Consider the following 22,622-nt stretch of genomic DNA (forward strand, 5'->3'; position numbering starts at 1 on the left):
AAAAACATTAGTACCCTTTTAAATTCATTCATTTTAAAAGGGTACTAATGTTTTTATAATGTTTTTGATTATTTATATTATATATATATATGTATTATATATGTATATATTTATTTATATATATGAATTTGAACAGATGGTGTTTTTGGCCTCTAGGGACCTCAAAAGGAAAAAAAAATCGGTCCCGTGTCCAGGTCTTACCATGAGTATTACGGCACCGGTAATAGCTTATTCCCTATATGGGAAATTTGCTAAAAAGCTGTGAAAAATGAGAATTTCACTTTTGTTCTTGTTTAGGGGCAGTGGTAGAACATTATAGCTATGGTAGATTTGCTATACAATAGCATACCATAAATTAAGAGAACAAAATTTTCTTAAACCGTGTCCTCTCCCATTGCAAACGCAAAGCATAAGTAACTGCAAAAGAGCATATTATACTTATATATACGCCAACGTCGCCAACCTCTTACAAAGGACGGGTACTCTGCTAGTAATTAATAAATCTGACAATGATTTAAAAAGTTAATAATAGGACCAACTACAATAAAACATTAAGTTTTACAATAAAATACATAATCTTACTAATATTATAAATGTGAAAGTTTGTGTGTTTGTTTGTTTGAAGCTCAATCACGCTTTAACTACTGGTCGGAATGAGCTGAAATTTGGTATGATGATAGCTCACATTCCCGATTAACATATAGACATATTCTTATCTCAAAAATCCTTTCGGGCTCCTCCCCAGTGGCTCTGGAGTTTCCCATGTTAACCTTATGAGTATTCATATTTAAATGCATTAAAGAATTTTGTCAGCTGTTTCAATTACACAAGTTGTTCTATGATATTCAATATCATTAAAATATATAAGGCTCACCAACAGGGTGCAGCACTATTAGTTTTTTTTTTCATTTATGACAACATAGCTAATTTGAACCAAAAGCCGCAACAAAAAGCTGTGATGCACAATGAGAACTGTTAAAGTAAAATTGTTTACACTTAAGTTTATGTATTTAATTTATAAATAATGTTTTGATATTGTGCGAATATTCGATAATTTACTTTTTTATTGTTCAGGTGTAGTGGTGGAACATTATGGCTATGGTATATGTGTTACACTATAGCTTCCGTAAATTAAAAGAACAAAATTTTCTCAAACCGTCCTCTTCCATTTCAAACACAAAGCATGAGTATAACTGCAATTGCATTTTATACTTATACACCAACCCCTTACGAAGGACGGGTATTCTGCTAGTAGTATTATAAAATTGTATAATTTACTTATTTATTTGTATAATTTATACATGACAAAAACTAAGCAGTCCACCTCTTTATAGCTCAAAATTCAAATCAAATTTTAATTCTGAGTGGAAGTAAAATTTATTGTTCCCTGCTTTGTCCATTCAAATATTCTTAATTCAAATAATTATCATTTACTAATCAAGTTTCCTGATATTTAAAAGACCATTCCAGAGGTACTGTAAACACAAACACAGAGGTTAGAGTGTTTAGGCTTACTTGGAAGAGTTGGACTGATTCTCAAAGGTGAGTTTGCAGCACTGGTCCACTCCACAGCAGTAGAAGTCATCAGGACAAGTGACTCTCTCTGTCAGGGAGAAGCGACATACACTCACTGCAACACATCCCTGGCATGAGCAAGCAAAGATAAAGAAGGTAAAATCATTGACTATATATATAGTCAATGGTAAAATTTCCCTCCACATGCAATTCCTTTTTTTAGTAAAACACACTTTTTTGCTTTCACCAGGCTACTTAATTAAGGCACCGCAAAAGTATAAAACAACCAATGTAACTATAGCCCCTAACCTTGAAACATGGTCCAAGCAAAATCCTGCTGTAGCAGTGAAGTCTCAAACACCTTGAAAGTTTTCTCATCAAACTTACAAACGGACACTTTTTTCAAATAGTGATATCCATACAATAGAACCTCGATAGTTTGACACTTTGTGGACTACAGGGGTGTCAAACTATCAAAATTTTAAACTATAGGGACATAAAGACCCTCTTGTGTTCTTGAGTAATATCATAGACTAACCAACACAAGTAGACTTCTCATCCCATTGTAAATTTTGAAGCACGTTTTTCGTGTCTAGTTCATGTACGTGACACATGGGCGCTAGTGTCGACGAAACTTTGTTTCTATTATTTTAGGGTTAATTTCTTGATTTGTGCTTTACTGTTTGGTTATATAACTAGGGGACAAGTTATTGTTTATGATTAGATCGTATTATTTGGTTAAACGAGGTTTTAAATGGCTGTAATAACGGGAAACAAATTGTAAACAAAACACGAGATCTGCAGAAAACCGTACAGAACTAACAATAACATTGTCTTCAGCTGTTCCATAAGGATGAGAAATCTACTAAGGGAGTATGTTTTATCTATGGTAATATTGAACATTTACACAAATAATGAATAGTATACAACTTGACAAAAATAAAAAAACTTATTAACACTATAACGCATCTATACTATACGTTTTTTGGCTGCTTACTGTATAAAATTGTTTGTAATATTCAACTGCTTTTCCCATTATAAAATGAACTAGGTGAATCCGTGCGTATTCGCACGAATAATAAATTAGGATATTATAGAAACGTCGTTAGAAGTTGCATCGTTGTATCGACGTTGGTCTTGAGCTTGATCGTTGGCTATATGCGTTCTAAGTTCTTTTTGCTGTTCAGTAGGAGTATTTTGCTGGACGGAGCTCACCATGCTGAAAACTTGCGCGTATGGATTAATATCAACCAAATGTTGAGTCAAAATGTGCATGAGTTCAGTGCTGCAAGAGCCATTAGCTTTGTTTAGCATTCTTTCTTCAACGGCGGTTTCGACGTCGTAGATATAAATTTGGGCATATGTGGGATGCTCTCCTTCTAACGGTTGTAAGGTACCAATTGAGTGATAAATTGTGTTGTGCCCCTTATACATGAAAGGCCCTCCACTGTTATGTTCTTCAATTTTAGCTCCAGTGCTGACCATTGCAAGCGCAGAGTTGTACGATCTAATGTTCGCTTTGTAGTTTCTGCTCAAATTATTTGCTCCAAAGTAGGCTCTGGATATAATAGCTTTCTCGGTATGGTGGTAGATTCACTTTTCCTTTATAGCAGCAAGATGAAAATCCTTGCCTCGTCCTCTTTATTCTTCTTTAAAATGTAGCGCACCACATTTCTGACATTTTAATGCCATCTTGCCAAGTGAATGCTGCTGAATTCTTGTATTTGTCAGTGTAATTGTATAAGTACTTGTTGCCACTAACTGTTCCAGCTCCTCGTCTGGACTCCTTACGTTTTGCATTGATTGCCGTATATTGACTCGCTGTGTCCGACCGGCAATATTTCTTTGTCGTCGGGTCCTTGGCAACACCCCGTCGTGTCTTATAGGTAACATTTCTTTGTCGGATTTAATTATTTTTAAAAACATGCAAACTATTTACATTTTGAAACCAAACAAAACAGCTGGGATTTATTTGTTTTTTTAACTAATGTGTTTCAGAATATAATAACATTCAAATCAATCACAATGTTATCCTTATGGAAGGAATTTTGAGGGCAGCCCACGCCCTTAAAAATATATATTTCGAAAATCTAAAGCCAGTTTGCACATCTACAAACCTAGACGAACATTTTGGTATATAATATGTGGGGTTATATCTTAAAACAAAGAAGCCTTATTGTTCGCAAAGTTTCATGTCGCATATTAAATATATAGATAGATGGATGGGATGGTTAAAGTCAGGGCCGTATTTCCCTAACGGCTCCCTCAGGGGTAGTTGTCTGTCAACTACACGGGAGGCCTCTGGTAGGCTGGCAACCCCGAGGTACCCTAGCCAACCCCCAGAACTCTCCTCTTCTTCGTTCTGGGTTCTATGGCCAGCTAACTTCCTCTTTTTGCTGGCCCTTCTTTCTTCTTCGCTTTCCTATTGAAGAATCTTCTTCCCTTCTCCTTTTCCTTTCGCTTTTGTTTCTTGTTTCAGCCAACCTCAGTGGTGTCATGCGACCCGTGCCGAAGAGGTGAATGCCACCGGGCTCCCCAGCGGTGGTGCGTACGGAGCCTCCAGGACACCGGGCGACCTCCTGGAGTAATCAGCCTTACCTGGACATGCGGGGCTCTGTCTAGGCTCGACCTCCTACTTCCCTTGCTACTCGTGGGAACACCATGGAAACAAACAAAAAAACTCAACCAAAACCAAACCTCGGAGCAACTCTAGAAGTTGCACCGCCCACATCTAAGGGGTCAGCTCACTCAGAGCAAGACCCCGCTCTTGAAAAGAGTGCACCAAGAGCACAGGAGGCTCTAACGCTCTCAAAACCAGGAACCAGGAACTTCCACTATGGACGAATTCCCGCTCACACCAGCTACGCTGGAAAGAGAAGAGGAGCTTTTAAGCAGTCCTAAAACACCAAATTCCACTGAGACACTTGATGACGCCACTGAGCGACTTAGTCGTCTTAAGATGAAAAAACCGAACCTCTCCACGGCACAAAGAAGGGAGGCCTTAAAGGCAAAACTTCTAGAAAGAGGGGAACAATTCGACCCTGAAAAATGGCGCAGGGGAAAAAAGAAAAAACCCAAAAGACCACAGGAGGTAAGGACACCAGGCCCAACTGCGGGTCCAAATGTCGAGACGAGGGTGACCAAGCGCCCTAGAGGCGCAACGGTCACTCCACCCTCGGCAGAAGGACCTGCAAAGAAGGCCAGGTGTTCTACCCAGAGGTCTGAGGGGGTGAAAGACGCAGGGGAACCTGCAACGCCCAATGAAGCATCCTACAGGGACATCACCGCTACCAAAATTGCCATTGTCCCTAATAACTATCCTGAGGCTAAGTTAAATGACGAGCAAGGAGAAAAAATTGAGGAAGCAATCCTGGAAAGACTCCAGCCCTTAGAGGATGGTTCAAGTCCAGCGTTTGCTGGAATCTATATGGAAAAAGGTGCCCTCATCATTGCCTGCCTCAGCGACGCCACCAAGCGATGGCTGGAGGGTTTGTTCCCGGCTCTCAAGCCTTTAGAGGAGCAACTCACCCTCAAAGCAGGGCTGAGAAAGGACATCATGAAATCCACGAGAGTATTCTTCAGAGCACATCCAAAGTTGCTGAAGAAAACTCCAGAAAAAATCATAGAAATGTTTACTATGCAAAATCCCACTCTCAATGTCAAGGAGTGGAAGATACTGCCGGCCAAACCAGATCCGAAAGGGTACGGATTCGTCTGTTTCCTGGATGAGGTCTGTTTCAAGGCTGTGCAGTCCACCAACTTCAGAGCCAATCTAGGTTTCTGGCAGGTCTCACTTGTCACAACTCCGGTTAAGGACAATGCTCAGGGTCCTCCAGATCAACCTACAGCATAACAAGGCTGCCTCTGCCGCCTTCTGCCAATTCTTCCTCAAAGAAGGATTTGACCTGGCACTCATTCAAGAACCATGGCTGCACCAAGGAAGAGTTGCAGGCCTGGGAGAATCAAAGGGTGAGTTAGTTTACTGCACTTCCCTAAGGAATGTCAGAACATGTATTCTCGTGAGGAAGGGCCTGAACTTTCTAACCTTAAACGAATTTTGCTCCAGAGATCTCACTGCGGTGTCAATAACTTGGAGAAATGGTGGCAGGGAATGGAGCACAACAGTAGGCTCGGTTTACCTGCCATACGACTCCAGGGAACCACCTCCATCGAGAGAGCTTGAGCTCTTGGTGGAAGCAACCGGCGCTGGTGGTCAACAACTACTCCTAGGTTGTGACGCCAACGCACACCACGCCAACGGATGGGGAAGCTCGGACACCAATCCAAGAGGTGAGTCTCTCCTTCAATATCTAATTTCAAACAATCTGTATATCTGTAATGTGGGCAACCAACCGACATTTGTCACAAGAACAAGGCAGGAGGTCATAGACATTACTGTTAGTACAGAACGCATTCACAGAGTCATAGAAAACTGGCACGTAAGTAAGGAGGCCTCGTTATCTGACCACAAATACATCTGCTTCTGCATACTAAGTGACACTGTCACCTCCTCCTTCCGTAATCCCAGGAGAACAGACTGGTCACAGTATAACTCTGACCTACAGTTCCAGTTGGGATCCGTGAGTGGGAGGGTCAGCTGCTTTGCAGACATTGACCAAATTGCGACCGACTTGCAGGACGCAATGATCACTTGCTTCCATGACAACTGCCCTCTGGGACAAAGAAAACGCAGTACCAGCACTAGATGGTGGACTGCGGATTTGACTCGCATGAGGGTGGGTGTCAGGAAACTATTCAACCAATGCAAACGGAGCCGAATGTGGGAGCCTTACAGAAGGGCACTTACAGAATACAGCCTTGCAATAAAAAAAGCTAAACAAAATTCATGGAGACAGTTTACACAGGAGGTAAACAGTCTCAGTGCTGCAGCCCGCCTTCAGCGGGTTCTAGCTTCCAAACCTATTGGACTCTTGGGATCTCTTAAGGTACCAGGAGGGCAATATACCACTGGGGTTGGAGGAAGTCTCAAACTTCTCCTTGAGACTCACTTCCCTGGTTGCATTTTTGAGAGTGACGACACAGGAGTGTCCGGTTGCACGAATATAAGTTCTTGGCCGAGAACTGATCGTGAAAGCTGGAATACAGCCAGAAGGGTTGTCACTCTCTCTAAAGTTAAATGGGCAATCAATAAGTTTGGTCCATTTAAGTCTCCTGGGGGAGATGGCATCTATCCAGCCATGCTTCAGCAAGGACCGGATGCCCTCAAGCTCCTCCTATGTGAACTCTTCCGAGCGAGCTTGGCCTACGGGTACATCCCTCAGGCCTGGCGTCTCAGCAGGGTGGTCTTCATTCCCAAAAGAGGAAAAGCAGACTACTCTGATGCTAAATCATTCCGTCCTATCAGTCTTTCCTCATTTCTCCTCAAGACCTTGGAAAGGCTGGTGGAGAGGCACATAAGAAAGGGTGTACTTCTCAACACACCTCTTCATCGCAATCAACACGCCTACCAGCCAGGCAAGTCCTGCGAAACCGCTCTGCACGAGTTGGTCAGCAGAATTGAGGACAGCCTGGCTGCTAAGGAAATAGCCCTATGCACCTTCATGGACATTGAAGGAGCTTTCGACAATGTAACATACGGAGCAATGGTGCGGGGAGTTTGTGAGCGTGGACTCGAGCAATCTCTGTGTAGATGGACAGAGTCTATGCTTAACTCAAGACGCACCGTAGCCGACTTTCTTGGTAAAAAAATTGTGATCGCACCCACAAAAGGATGTCCACAGTGAGGTGTACTTTCACCCCTACTGTGGAACCTTGTGGTGGACGGTCTTTTAACTGAACTCACCAGCAAGGGCATCTTTGTCCAGGGCTATGCAGATGACATAGTCCTCATGGTACAAGGAAAATTCACAAACATTGTAGCTGACGTCATGAACGGCAACCTACAATGTGTTAAACAATGGTGTCTCAGAGAGGGACTCAACATTAATCCTTCTAAGACAGTCGTGGTTCCTTTCACCAGGAAAAAGAACTTGGATTCTCTTTCCAGGCTGAAAATTGGCACTACTCAGCTGGGAGTGTCGAGTACGGTCAAGTATTTAGGACTGACACTTGACTCCAAGCTGACGTGGAACAACCACCTGAATAACGCGCTGCATAAGGCCAAATGGGCGCTCATGACGTCCAGGAGGTTTGCAGGAACCACCTGGGGAATTAAACCCCACATAGCACTCTGGCTATACGAGGCTGTGGTCAGGCCTCAGATTACCTATGGTTCACTAGTCTGGTGGACAAAGGTGAATCAGATAACTGTCATAGCCAAGCAAGAAAGCATGCAAAGGCTCGGCACGCTACAGGCCACTGGAGCCTTCAGGAGCAGTCCATCAGCTACTCTAGAAGTCGCTCTTGGGCTGCTACCACTGGATATCTTCATCAGATCTGAGGCCCTCAAGGCGGCTTACCGTCTGAGGGTTTCAAATCTGTGGAGGGAAGGCCTGTCAGGGGCAGGCCACTGCGCCATTGCTAAGACTTTGGCTGAGTGTCCTGTGCTTGACATGACCTCGGACTTCCTAAGCAAGGAAGCAGTTTTCACCAAACCCTTTAATGTTGAATTCCGCTCCAGAGATAAGTGGAAACATCAGGAAGGGCACCTCCAAGATATGGAGAGCTTCGTCTGGTACACAGACGGCTCCCTAATCGATGGAAAATCTGGTTTTGGGGTTTACTGTCGATCACCCAGAACAGAACTATCAGGAAGTCTGGGACAATACTGTACCATCTTCCAGGCAGAAATCTATGGTATCTTGGCTTGTGCCAATCTAGGACTAGCCAGACGGTACCAAGACAAAAGGATAGTGATTTTATCTGATTGTCAGGCTGCTCTCAAAGCTCTTGACTCAAATGAAGTCGCCTCAAAACTGGTCTGGGAGTGTTTCAACACCCTCTGCAGACTCGCATCACAGAACTCTGTAATTCTCGGCTGGGTCCCAGGCCATGTAGGCATTGGCGGCAACGAGAGTGCAGACAAGCTGGCAAAAAAAGGTGCGAGCATGCCACTCTTTGGACCAGAGCCATTTTGTGGCATCAGCAAAGCGGCCGCTAAACATGTAATAAACAAATGGTCCAGGGGACAACACCTTGAGCGTTGGCGTAATTATCCTGGACAATCACTTGGCAAAAAACTGCTCTCAGAACCTAGCACCCCCTTCACTCGCTGGCTGCTAAAGCTGGGGAGAGGGCAGGTCAAGCAGGTACTTGCTCTTATCACTGGACACGGCCATTTCAGGAAACATCTCCACACTCTAGGAATTGTCAATGACAAGCAGGAGTGTCGACTTTGTAATCAGTCCGATGAGACTGCTAAACACATCATTCTGGACTGCGATGGACTACGGGCTAGGAGAAGGGCTCTGTTTGGTCTAAAGCAGGGACACAGGTATAGGCTTACCCAGTTAGTGGCAAGTGGGATGCACAATAAGCTTCGGTTGACGTGCTTGGACCTTGAGTCCACCCTCACACAATCAATCAATCAATCCCTAACGGCGGACACGGCGGTTGCCGGGGGCCTCAGCCTAAGAGGGGCCTCAATTTTATTTTCTTGATAAATTTATTTTACAGATAATCTGTTCGCCCCATGATCGTGGGAGAGGTTGATGAAATCTGCACGACCGCAGAAGATATTCACTATTTTCACCGTTAACGTAGGTGTCACTATTCATCCGCCATCCAGGATATCCAGGATTTTATCGCAACAGCGGGAGTCGAAGATCATGTCCCCGCAAAATCGGAAGATCCTCACGATTTCGTCATGATCGATATGGAGACGAAGATGACGTCCACACGCTCGCACAAGATGTTAACTATTTCTCCGCGGCCGTTCATGAAATTCAGCACTATCCTAAAGGACGAAGATGATGTCCCCGCGAACGCGAAAGATGTTCACTATTCCTCAGTGGCCACATGAGACATTCATGATTTCGCCGTGATCAGAGGAGGACAAAGATGACGTCCCCGCGCCCGCACAAGATGTTAACTATTTCTCCGGGGAAATAGGAGCTAAGTTCATTATTTCGCCGTGATCGCAGAAGACAAAAATGATGTCTCCGCGATCGCGCATGATGTTAACTATTTTTGCGTGGCCATGTGAGACATGCATTATTTCGCCGCGATCATAGAGACGATACTGATGACGTCCCTGCGATCGTGCATGATATTCACTATTTTGCCGTGAACGTAGAAGATGTTCACGATCTCTCCCCGATCGCGGCAGATGTCCACGATTTTACTCTGCCTCTCTGACCACAGCACAGAAGATGTTAACAATTTGGCTGCGATTACAGATTTTGTATGAATAAATTATACTATATCAATTAATATATTTTAAATTATTTAATCCCCAAACCACCCGATTTTGATCCTATGCCTGAAGGTTAACATTTTTAATGAAACCGGAAGAAATAAAACCCCAACCCACAAAAGATGCCTAGATAGATCTAATATTATTAGAAAAAAAATAAAAAAATAATAATATACTTATTTATTAGTTTATAGGTATTTTAGCCAATTGGATTGTTGGTAACAAAAGGTCAATTCATCGAGTTGAAGCAATACCACTTGTATTTCTAAACCCTTAATTTCCAATCTTCAAAGAATCAGAGTATAGATGAAGGGCCTCTCTGATGAGAGCCGCCAGGAGCCTCATCAATTCTAAATACGGCCCTGGTTAAAGTATTGAGTTTTTGCATGCACAAACAGAATAAGAAGGCTCTAGTCAAATTTGTTACCTCGACAAATTCGTTATCGGCCCCCGCCGTGACATGTCATGTCATCACGGCATGTGTTAAACTATCGAGGTTCTACTGTATTGATGTAGGGCGCAGATAATTTCTCATAAGATAAGTGTACAGTAACAACAATTGTAATTCAAGGCTCTAATGACTGATACTATGTCAGCTAACCTTATTACGTTTAAATCGATGATATGAATTCATGCAATTAATTATAGGTACTAATTTATACTGATGTTATCAGTCATAGTCTCAGCCAATTTTTTAAATGGCTGTAAATCACGAGCTCAAATAAATCCCCAAAGCAGAATGTTTTTAAACTTTCTGCAACGGACTTGGAAAAATCCAAAAATTGTCTTTGGGCTTACACGGTCCAAGTTGTGTAAATGAACCGCATGTGTGATAGTTTTAATGTGTATTTGGAAATAAAACAGTTTTCAAACGCTCTTATCCTTTCGAATATGCCTACTGTTAAAACATTGAATTTCTTTAGTAATTCAGTTATTCTATACGTTCTTATTCACAATCGATTCATCAAATATTAACATCGCAGCTTTCGTTTAAGTAATGCATGATGTTTTGTATACTGTTTGCAGAACGGAGAATTTTTCTGCATAAAATAAAGTTGTAGACTTTCTACATAAATATTTTCTGCAAAGAAACAATTTTATCAACTTTATATGTAGCATTTTCTGTAGAAACTTATACAGGTTAAGTGTAAGAAAGTACCATGTGACCCTAACTTTGCCTGTGAAGATAATTAATTTTTCATAGCATGGCCTTTTTACAGCCTTTGCTGTCTTTCTGCTACAATGTCGTACTGTAGTGTATGGTTCTGCTTTCGGCAAATAAATTGTGTCTGAACTGTCAGTTTGTTTTTTCTTTTCTACACCGGTGGCATTTTTGGTTTTCTTGCAAGCAAACTCATAAAATTTCTATCTTAATTGGCAGATCTATCTACTACCATGGCAGATTCAATGGGGAGCACTCTTAAGAGCAATCAAACATCTTGGACTAATATCGACAGGTCATGCTCCAGTATTTAAGAGAGCTTTTTTAAGGAGGAATTTTCATCCTGACACCGCTAGGCGCGCGCCGATCTCTAACATTTCGGTGCATGTGCACTCGGCAACTCAGTCGGCATCCAGCCGTGACAACGGAAACATCTCACCAAGCTGCCCGTTTTTTTTTCACAATTTGAATTGAAGATGTGCGCTGCGATTGAAAATCCTGCCAGTTGTGAGGTGCGGTCAGTGATACGGTTTTTGTTGGCAAAAAACTTAAAACCAATAGACATTTATTGCCAAGGGTGTGAAGTTAACTGAAACAACGTAACGAATTAAAGTTCTGTGGGAAAATGGTGCATTCAGGGTAAATTTATTCAACCTCCACAGCCACTTGAATATCACACCAAAAAGGTAAGAATACTTTCAAGCACAGCGGATCAGGTGAGTGAAGTGACGGACTCAGAGTCGTTGGTCAACTGCAAGAGAAGAAACACATGGCTGAGTAACAGGTCCGGGACATGGGGGTAAGGCTCTATTGAGCTATGGTGTTTAAATCATAAGTTAGAGTTGTGAATAACTGAACCTTTTTAGAAAATAAGGCTTTAACACATTGGGTGCGGCGGTATCCATATGGATACCTGGAGTCCATCACGTAGAGGCGGCGGTATCCATATGGATACTTGGGTCCTCCTGAACTTCAATATTTTCCTGTGGCTCAGCCGTTTGATATTTCGAACTAATACTTTGTAGCCACCTGCGTTGACACAGTTGAATGACCGTGGTGACCTTGGTTTCTATTTTTGTCGCGTTATCAGTAGGGGGGCGGGATGGGGGTGGGCGAGCGCGCCACGTGCGTTTGTTTACGACCCTTTGCAGAATGTTTCCACGTTAGCGTGTAGTGGGTGACTTGCTTTTTGTTGTGTTGTAGGTTGGTAGTAAAATTTCCCCATAAAATCCCCGTCTGGCAAACTTAAAAATCTACTTTTTGTCCCGTCTTTCTCCCTCCAATTGTTAATACGATGGGACCGGCTACGTTCCAAGCAGTGCTGCTATATGTGAGTGTTTAGCGAACTACGTCGACTCTTGTTATAAAACAGGACATCACCGCACGTTATTTGCTATTCGTCATACCGAAATATGAGAGCCAATCACCCGGCAATCGGGTTTGTTCGACGCTGCGGGCTGCGCCGCACTGGGGCTACGCCTGCTGTTTGATGGCCCGCAGCGAACGTGTTAATAAACTTAAATTCTTACATAGTTGGAAAGGTAAACAAATAATCCTACTAATATTATAAATGAGAAAGTTTGGATGTATGGATGGATGTATGGATGTATGTTTGTGACATGTGAACGCGAAAAATACTGGTCGGATTGGGCTGAAATTTGGCATGATGATAGCTCACATTCCCGATTAACATATAGGCATATTCTTATTTCAAAAATCCTTTCGGGCTCCGCTCCAGTGGCTCTGGAGTTTCCCATGTTAACCTTATGAGAAATGGAATTATTGAATCTTAACAGCTGTTTCAATTAAACAAGTTGGTTCTGTTCTATGATTTTTAATAGCATTAAAGTTACAAGGATTACCAACAGGGTGCAGCACTATTATTTCTTTTACATTTATGACAACAGCTAATTTGCAACCAAAAGGTGAGTGAGCGTAGCGAACGAACTTCAACCTGGAGGCGAGTTAGCGTAGCGAACGAGCTAACCTGAAGGCAAGTGAGCGCAGCGAACGAGCTCCAACCTAAAGGTGAGTGAGCGTAGCGAACGAGCTCCAACCTAAAGGTGAGTGAGCGTAGCGAACAAACTTCAACCAGGACGTGATTGAGCCATGCGAACGAGATCATCTTGAAAATTAAGAAGTTAAACGGGGCAAAGCCCGCGGGTTACAGCTAGTCTCTAATATAAACAAGAAGTAAATAAATACTTCAGCTGGTTACTATGAACGAACAGTAATTCATAACATTCTCCCCCTCAAAATTTAAACAATGTAATCAGCCAGGAAACTTTGTGGTTATCTTGATCTTTTCGGCCTTTCTAGAGGTTGGTTTTCTTCAGAGTCACGTTCGGGAATGAAGTTCGGTTGATAATCATAATTTGGTTGATAATGATAATGGTCTTGGATATCAAATTTTGGGTTGACATTTGGTTCTGGATTGATGTTTGGTTCTGGATTGATTTTCAGCTCTGGAATGGCATTCGGTTGTGATCCATCTCTCACCGGTTTAGAATTATCTTTTAGCGTTGGAAGGCCTTGGTTTTCTTATCTAGTAGACTTATATGCCCCCTTTGAGATAGCTGCTTCTAGGGGATACAGCCGACTTTCTTCCATCATTGTGTTTTACCAAGGCTTAATGAGGGTTAGCCTCCATCAGCTCTCCTCGTTTAAAGGATCAAATTTTGATTGCCAAATATTTCCTTTTAAAAATATCGGTCCTAGTTTCATGAGCCAAGCTGGCAGTGAGGTGCCATTGAGTGATTGCTGAAGATGGATGAAAACCCTTTCATGTGGCATAATGTTAGTCAAAGTGCAAAAAAGAGATCTTATGGAGTGCAATGCATCATTGAGTACACAAACGACAACGCTTGTTGATTGGTAATGAATTCCGCCCAATGAGAAAATGTCTCTACTTCAATATAGATTTGACTATGGCTAGTGCGTCCTTCTCAATAGAGGAATAACGTTTTTCAAAATCAGTCAACGTTTATGAAAAGAAAGCGACAGGTCTAGCCTTTTGACTTAACGTGGCAGCAATAGCAAAGTTTCCACAACTAATGGAGATACATCAATCACGGTGAGTATTGAATTTCCTATGTCTTGTTAAATTTCCTCAAAAGCCAAAGCTGGCAAAGAAAAGGGCTAAATAGGTAAAGAGTTGACATCAATTAGCAGCCAAATCTTGTTTGAGAACTTAGGAACCCACTTATGAGTAGTGAGAAAATATTCCTAATGCACGTTTTAATTGAGATGCATTAGCTGGCAATGGCAAATCTAACAAGGGTTTTCCGGCACTCTAGGTCTGCTTGGATATACTGGTAGCGAATTTGACATCCTAAGATTGATACAGGGTGGGGCAGCATAACTTCCTATTTTCAAAGCTTAATAAAATGTCAGACAAACTTTATTTGGTTTTTACAATTTAAGTACATTTGTAAAGTTTCGTTTCACGTAGTTTTCAAGAGTAAATCATGCAGGTGACATCCTCCATTCTAGATACATTGAGTGTACCGATTATTGGTGTTTGTCATTACCTTTCAAGCGTAGCAGGCATTATGTTGCCAATTTCTTCCTGGATGTTGTTCTTTAAATCTTGAAGAGTCCTTGGACGGTTTACATAAATGCGAGACTTCAAAAAACTCCATAGAAAAAAATCGCAAGGGGATAAATTGGGAGATTGAACCGGCCATTGCAAATCACCCATGATTGAAATAAGGCGTTTTGACAGTTCCTGCACAGTCGCCATCTTGTATGGATGGAAATATAGGTCATCATGGGGAACTCTCGTTACAAAACGATCAGGAAGTCAAAGTGCAGACTCAAGTTTGCACGCTGGATGCCTTGGTGATCGCAACATTGAAGCTCTCACTGCCTCAATGTTCTCAGGTGATCTAATGGGCCATGGGACTCCGCAGTTTTTCGTTTTGTTGCACTTGCAGTTTGTCTAAACGGATTGACCCACATAACAATTGATTTGCGGTCTGAAACAGAGGCCAACTGGGCTAAATTAAACCGATTCCAAAAGGCTTTCAATTTAAAAAAGGGTCACTTAACATCCACTCAAAAGTAGGCCTCAGCGGCAAACGCACGCTCTCGTCTGTTCCAACGCATAATGGCGACTAAACTGTGCAAGGACAAAACTTTATGGCCTCGCCTCTCAAACGAGACTGCTAGCTCTTCGCTATGACATGAACAAACAAAATTGTGCACATTTAAAAAAAGGAAGTTATGCTGCCCCACCCTGTATTATACCTTGAGAAAATTTGCTTTTCTCATTGTTTAGAGTAATAATTATATTTCTTAGCTACCTTTAAGAATTCATTCAGCCTTTCATCATGTTCTGACTGAGTTTTCCTGACTACAGTTATGTCATTAATCAAAGCACACACTCCTTCTAGTTTTTCAGTGGGAATAATCTTATAAATCGTGCACTGGAAATTGGACACACCATTTGTCATACCAAATGGAATCCTAAAGAACTGATAAAAGTTTTCCTGCTTCCTCAAATGCTGTGAATATTTTTTTGTATTCCGATACTGGTAATTGTTGATAAGCCTCCTTTAAATCTATAGTACAGAATACTATATTTTCGGCTATTTTACTAGCTATGTTTTCAATATAAGGCTTAGGGGTAGGCATCTATAGGGTGAACTTATTATAGTTTGACAGACAATAATCTAATACTAATCGCTTTTTATGAGATGAGCTTTTGGTAACAAGCACTTTTGCACGCCAGGGAGATGAAATTTCTTCAATTATTACCACTTTGAAGGAGTTTTTGCACTTCAGAGTTGACAAACTTTTCATCATCATTAGAATACCTCGAGACTTAGTTGCAATAAGCTTGCAGTCAGGTGATAGATTATGAAAAAGGCATGGTGGTTCTACAGAAGCACAAGTGACATTACAAATGGACAGAGATAATTTATCTCCTCCAAAGTCTAGGTGCGCCTCGCTGAGTGGCTGAGATCGCAGGCGGCAGACTTCTATGATGAAGGAATTTCAAAGCTTGTCCACCAGTACGATAAGTGTCTCATTTTGTTTGGCGACTACGTAGAAAAGTAGTATTTTAGTTGCTCTTTCAGATGTAATATATTTTTGTATTGTACTTATTTTTTAATTTTATATAAAAAGTTGAAAAGTTCCTTACTTTCTGAATAGCCCTTGTATAAGTTGTTTAGAAAACATTTAAATTATTACCCACCCTCATCTTTCATTCATATTTGAGTTAATATGAGCAAAGCTGTGTCCCTCCATTTAAGTGGTTAACTTATCTAGTGGTTTACATAGTTTCATCTTTACAATCCATATTTGGATATTGATTCTTAAAACCAAAAATCAATGTTGATTTAATATCCACCCCTGTCTTATCGTTTTAAAAAGCATTCGCGAAATATTCCTCGATGTTATAACAACAGTCGTGTACCCAACTCTGAAATTTGGCACAATAAAACTTCTCGTTTTACAAGAAGAAAAGCATAATTTGCAACCTTATAGGTTTATTTTAAAAGTACATTTTCTAAATGCAGCAGCTTATGACTGTTCTTAATTTTACCTTTATTTAAATTATGAGTAATAAATAGAGAAAACTTACGTTTTAATGACCACCGGTTAAATTTAAAATTTTGAAACTCATCAATAAGTTATAGTATAAAATAGAACTTATTATAAACATTAAGTACTTTTGAACAATAATCCTATTAATTATCTACTTTACATGATTGTTACTTACATGATGAAGCAAGAGACAGTAAAGAAATAGAATACATAAAAAAAGAAAACATGTTGGTTACTTTATAGAACAGAAATCCACAACTGATAACAATATTGTTATTCCTCTATATTAAGCATTTAACTAGCAATAAACAAACCAAGAGTTCAATCTCTTAAGCTGGGTGTAGAGTACACTGATAACATATAAATAAGAGTGTGCCAATTGCCAATCAACATCTCTCAACTGTCAGTTCTAACTTGTGTCATGTGATAAAATGTAATCAACTCACAATCCAAAGATACCTTTAGTTTGCAATTATGTTTGGAAGTGTGGCAAATATGAATAGTACACACTTATGCGGAACCATTAAAATAAATTAAATCTACAATGTGATTTAAACAATTTGTGCCCTATTTTATTATAGACCAATTTAGCAATCTGACTTGAAAAGCTACAGATGAACTACGTCTGATGCCACTGGTTTGACAATATATCAATTTACCTAACTAAGCAGGTTTTGGTTTGCTCTCCTCCTTACAGTAACTTCGATGATTCTTTAATATAGCCAAAATGTTCCAAGAAATTAAAAGTCTGCAGCTGCTTAAGTCTGTCCTTTGAATGAGATCTTGTTCCCTTAACTTCCTCAAGATTAAAGGCCAATTAGTATTTTTCTTGCTCTCTCCACGAAAGAGTAGTTCACTCACATATATATGATTATATGATTTCCTGCCTCAGAATAAAACAATATTTTAAACTAATTTAAATCAAGGGCTCCTGAAAACTTAAAGAACACTGAAACTGCTCTGTTGAGGATAACTCATGACACATGCATTTCTATGAATGGTAGACAATGTAATAGTATATTTTTTTTTAACTAGGGTGTAAAGTGACTCTTTTCACACAAGCTCAAGTTTCTCGACCTCGGCAAAGAGGGGGGGTTGAAAGGACACTTTTTGCCTGAGTGATGTACTACATTTTTCATCATATTGCATCATTAATTAACACACTGAGCTAGAAATCAATAGTTATTTGTGTAACTAGTGAGCAAAGTGGCACTTTGCTGCACTCGAGAGCAATGTTTACGCACAAGCCGCAGGCGAGTGCAAAATAATCTCGAGTGCAGCAAAGGCCTTTTGCACTTGTGTTACACATTATATTTTTCTTACAGTCACTAAAGCATATAAATAATTAGTCTTTCAAACACTATAGCCTACAACACGTTTTTAGGTTAGGTTAAACCCAAGCCATGAACGGAATGGGAAATACTGCAACAGATGATTGTAGTCGTAGTATCTGTAAGTGTTACTTATTTTCAAGAGTATAGTATAAACACATAATAAACAGTAAATTTGCTGGACTCCAGCTGACTTTATTGGTCCCTTTCTGTAATCAACGACTTTCTTGTATAAGATTACAGACACCAGTCACTATCTGTGTAGTATGGTAAAAAAATATAAAATCATTTGGCAAAATATGATTTTATTACCTGCCAGGTGGCACCAGCAGCCAAGCAGTAGCTGAGGTGCCCATGTTGCCTGCGCTGCTGCCCGCATAGCTGGCTCGAAATCACACAGAATGGTTGTTGTTGTTAAGTTGGGAATGTTCTGTCTTATCCAGCCAAACACTCTACGATAAGCAGCTTCGGTTTTTCTCGTCATAAGGACAAAATCAATTGGGAAAAGCTGAAATAAAGCCTACAATGAACACGATATAGAGTGTATGAATGTGAACACAATGATAAACATGTCCCTTGCGTGCATTCTACCAAGAAACAGGCCCAAAGAGATTTTTTATAGTTTCATAATGAACTAGAAGCATTCAGAGTAATAATAAGAAATAGCCTAAATGTAACTAATTGTTGATATTTGTTAAGATCATTTGCCATAGGTTGTGATTTCACATTTTCAAGTTAGTTGCCACAAGTTAATGTTGAAAACTCAAAATTCTTATTATAAATTTAATAATAAGTAAACAAATAAATTGTATGGTTATTTTTCTCTTTGTCATAAAATGGCATTGCTAATTTAGCTCTTTTTACACAGTTAAATAAACTATAACGGCATTCAACTTACATGTCCATCACGCTCTGTATGAATATTTAATAATTGTGTTGCTCCTAGATTTCTAGGGACGGTCTTGAATGTAGCATCGATGTGGAGATGAGATGGTAGGTGTTCACCAGGCGAGCAGCCAGCCAGCCTCTGGGATAGATAAAAAAATAAATAATTTATAATTTATTGTCATAAAACAATTAGCATTTACAAAGTCATACAATACAGTCATAGACAAACATTGTCACCACGATATGCAGCACACAAGAGATGAGAAACGCCTCATTTACACAGAATAATGCAGGGCCGCGTTAAGGGTCCGTGGAGCCCTGGGCAAACTCAAAAGCAGCACCCCCCTCCCTTTTTCCTAGTGCGGCCGGGCATTATAGTTGTACCGCGCCCGGCAGGCACCCCTCAACCACCAGCGCCCCTGATGGGCATTGTCAAGAAATAATCTTTATAATTGGTCTGTACATAAACATATTGTTAGAATTTAAATTAATATAGATGCAAGTTGTTGCCTAGCAACAAGATATAGTTCGGCCGCTTAGAAAACGACCTGCGCGCTAATGCTAAACCAATGCTGGAGGAGGTCGTTTTCTAAGCGGCCGACCTATATAGTTTGTGTGTTTTGTGTTGTTGGGCTTGTTTCATGGACAAGAGTTTACCTAATATTTTATTGTTAAAATAAACTCAGTTCTATAACTCTGTTGTGTTCTAGCTTCTATGACAGTAACAGTAAAACCATAAGTAAATACTCTACAGGCATATATGCCCAGTCTGCCCGTTTATAAAAGCAGGCCTGGAATAATGGAAGTGAATAGTCATTATAACCAACTAAATCCAACAGTTGTTTTGGTCTATTGGTTGACACTACTTAAAAGTTAATACAAGGCATATTAAAATCTATATGAGAATAAAATGGGTTCTCCAAATTTTGTTTGTCAAGTATCAAGTAAGTACTATATGGCACAGGTATAGCTGCTAGTTTAGTCATAAGAAAAAATACCCTTGATGGGTAGACACCAGCTGTCCAATCTTCCTCATTTCCCCCAATTGTTGTTTGGAAAAATTGTGAATGTCCTTCCTCAGCCAAACAGCAATTGAGGTGCCCCCACTCCTCACTGTGAAGGATATTGCAAAATTCCTCTAAACGGTTGGGGATTGTAGGCAGGCCCAGGTTTCTCTGACGATAAAGAGCAGACCTCATCCCGGGGAACCCCACTCTTACGGCTGCTAGAGGAAATCTGCAATACAGTTCCATTGTGAGTTTGACAGAAAAACAATGAAACACATGAGTGTAAGGTCAAATAATTACTGAAAACAAATTATTTCTGGAATTTGATAATGAAAATGTCAACCGGAATAAAATGTTTAATGGTGAGAATTGAGGTAGTATTTTAACTAATTTTACCCATCATTAACTTACCCAAGTAACTTTCAATTATAGGCCTACCTTACTGCTATGAATCATAGAACAGTTGTCCTCCTTCTGAAGAAAAACCGCTAACATTATCCTTGCTATACCTGTTTTGTAGATTATGTATGTTTGTTTTGTCCCAAAATCTGTTATTTCTTGTTATTCATTCATAGATTTACTGTTGTTAATGTTTCACGTAGAAGTTATTGTCATCATAGTTTAATACATTGTTAAATCTTCAGGAGATATCAGTTGTTGCTATACTTTCTTCTATGCTATACCTTTTCTTGATGTTCTGACGTATTTGCACATCTACGTGAAAATACCTTTAATTTGACACATCAAACGTTAAAATCCGTCAAGCCGTTATCGAGTTATGACTGTGAAAAGAAAACTGCTTGCGTATTAATATATAGATACTGTAACTTTGCCAGCATCTATAAAATATTAACGTTTGAGCTGTCAAATTAAAGGTATTTTCGCGTAGATGTGCAAATACGTCTCAGAATATTAAGAAAGAGGGAATCACTTAAGTACAGTTAAGGGCTAAAGTTTGGGAACGGCAGCACCATCTGTTGACATTTGATCAATCCCAATTCCCTTTGTTTACACGGCCTGGTAGAATTAATTGACAACGTCGCAAGTAGGGTTGTTTAGTGTCAGACGTCCCATAATGGTAGACAGGAGACATCAGCTCATTAATTCCCACTTTATTGATAAAAATAAAAGTTTATGAACATAAATTTATTAAAATATTGAAAATAAAACGTACAGGATTGAAAACCAAAACAATATGAATTGAAAATCTATATCTGTACATTTAAAGCGGAGTCAATATTGTCATAGGGCCTAGTCCAGTAACCAAGCTTTCGTAAATACACAAATGAAATAACATTAGCTTGTTCCAAAACAAAACAGCTGTTAGGCCTACAACCCTACTTAGGAAAAAATACTCACTGTTTTTAATTTATTTATTTATGTGTGTCTTGTTTATGTAACAGTTAATATTAATGCTGTAGCCTTGAGATCACATTCACATAGTTATTTTACTATAGACTGTCAGCCGTGCTGCGGTTACCATGGTTACCATAAGTTCCGGCGCACACCGCTGTAGTTTACGTAGCGCGTACGCTGTAACTACCGTGGCGATCCCAGCGGTGTGCGCCAGAACCTTTGGTAACCGCAGCACAGCTGACGGTCTATATTTCATTCTTTTTTTCTATGACTAGACATAGGAATAATTTAGAGTTACCTTTAGTCAGGCTAACAAAGTCACAAGAATCTTTTTCTTATATATGGTTAAAGATGTTTAATCGTTTGCCAGCTGAGGCACACTGTGTTGATCTTAAGTTATTTAAAAGTAAACTTTTTTGCTGGTTATTAAATCACCCTTTTTATAGTTTAAGTGCATTTTTCATGTCTGACATTGATATTAGTTTTTAGTTTCTGACTGATGTAGGCCTTAAATCTGTGTAACTTACTTTGTTGTTTAAATTATTTAAAGTAGCCTAGTTATTGAATGTTATAGGCCCTAATGCTAACCACTGGACATTTTATCCTTGCAGATTACTGAGACTTCTTAGCCTAAGTTACTCTCATATTGACCTCAACTATACAAAATGTTCTTTTTGTAATTTGTTGTAATAAATTCTTGATTCTTGATTCTTACGACATTGCAACTTCGAAGCCGCGGCCTGGACTTAAAGGCGGCCATAGGATAGCGCATATCAGGCTGTTGAACTTAGGGTTGCCGCATCGAATCCCACCGGAGACACTAACTTTTTGTCAGAGATTTAGCTTAGAATACAATTTCTTCTTGGCTGTACATCTTATGTTTGAGTTTCAGGCATTTATAATTTGATCTTTATGAACATACCATTAGATTATAAACCTTTTATTACGCAATTAATATAAACCTTTTCAATCCTAAACCATCAAATCTATATAATTAATACGCTACATGAAACTTTGTCGGTTGAACTCCTCCGCCATTTCTTAACCGATTTTATCCATTGACGTCTCATTGGAAAGAGCGGGTCGCGTAGATTTGCAAACTGGCCTTACATTTTTGAAAAAGTCCTTTGGGCTCTGCCCCAGTGGCTTTGAAAGTTCCCATGTCATCCTTATGAAGAACATAATTGTTTACATTTTGATCAGCTGTATTATTTAATTGCTGTTATTTATTTTTCAGTTCAATTGAGTACATTTATTTACTGTTTGAGTTTGTGTAAACATAACCCCCAAGACGGATCGTGATAGCATGATTGTATCTTAAATTTGTGTATTTATCGTTGTTTTGTGTAACTATAATTTGTTTATTTGTTGTTTTTTTTTTTAATGCCTCCGACGCGACGACAACGAAACATAGACAGGAGGCGTAATCGTGATAACGACCGCAGCTACAGAACAGTGGCGCGTAAAGGCTTAACTCATCACAGTCAGCACCTGAC

At 40.0% G+C, this 22,622-nt stretch overlaps 1 protein-coding gene across 1 annotated transcript in view; it reads right to left on the reverse strand.

The window, feature by feature from the left end:
* The window catches only part of LOC128985771 (uncharacterized), a 32,678-nt gene extending 12,294 nt beyond the window's left edge, over nt 1-20,384 (reverse strand). The window contains exons 1-4 of the mRNA XM_054405629.1: nt 19,762-20,384; nt 18,774-18,902; nt 18,188-18,383; nt 1,516-1,630 (exon numbers count right to left, since the gene is read on the reverse strand). Coding sequence (XP_054261604.1) covers nt 1,516-1,630; nt 18,188-18,383; nt 18,774-18,902; nt 19,762-20,016 — 695 coding nt within the window. The 5' untranslated portion in view covers nt 20,017-20,384. The remainder of the gene's footprint in view (nt 1-1,515; nt 1,631-18,187; nt 18,384-18,773; nt 18,903-19,761) is intronic.
* Nucleotides 20,385-22,622: the final 2,238 nt, after the last annotated feature.

This window comes from Macrosteles quadrilineatus, unplaced genomic scaffold (genome assembly GCF_028750875.1).
Source record: "Macrosteles quadrilineatus isolate MER2022 unplaced genomic scaffold, UCM_ALF_1.0 Scaffold_2__2_contigs__length_208266976, whole genome shotgun sequence".
Classification (NCBI taxonomy): domain Eukaryota; kingdom Metazoa; phylum Arthropoda; class Insecta; order Hemiptera; family Cicadellidae; genus Macrosteles; species Macrosteles quadrilineatus.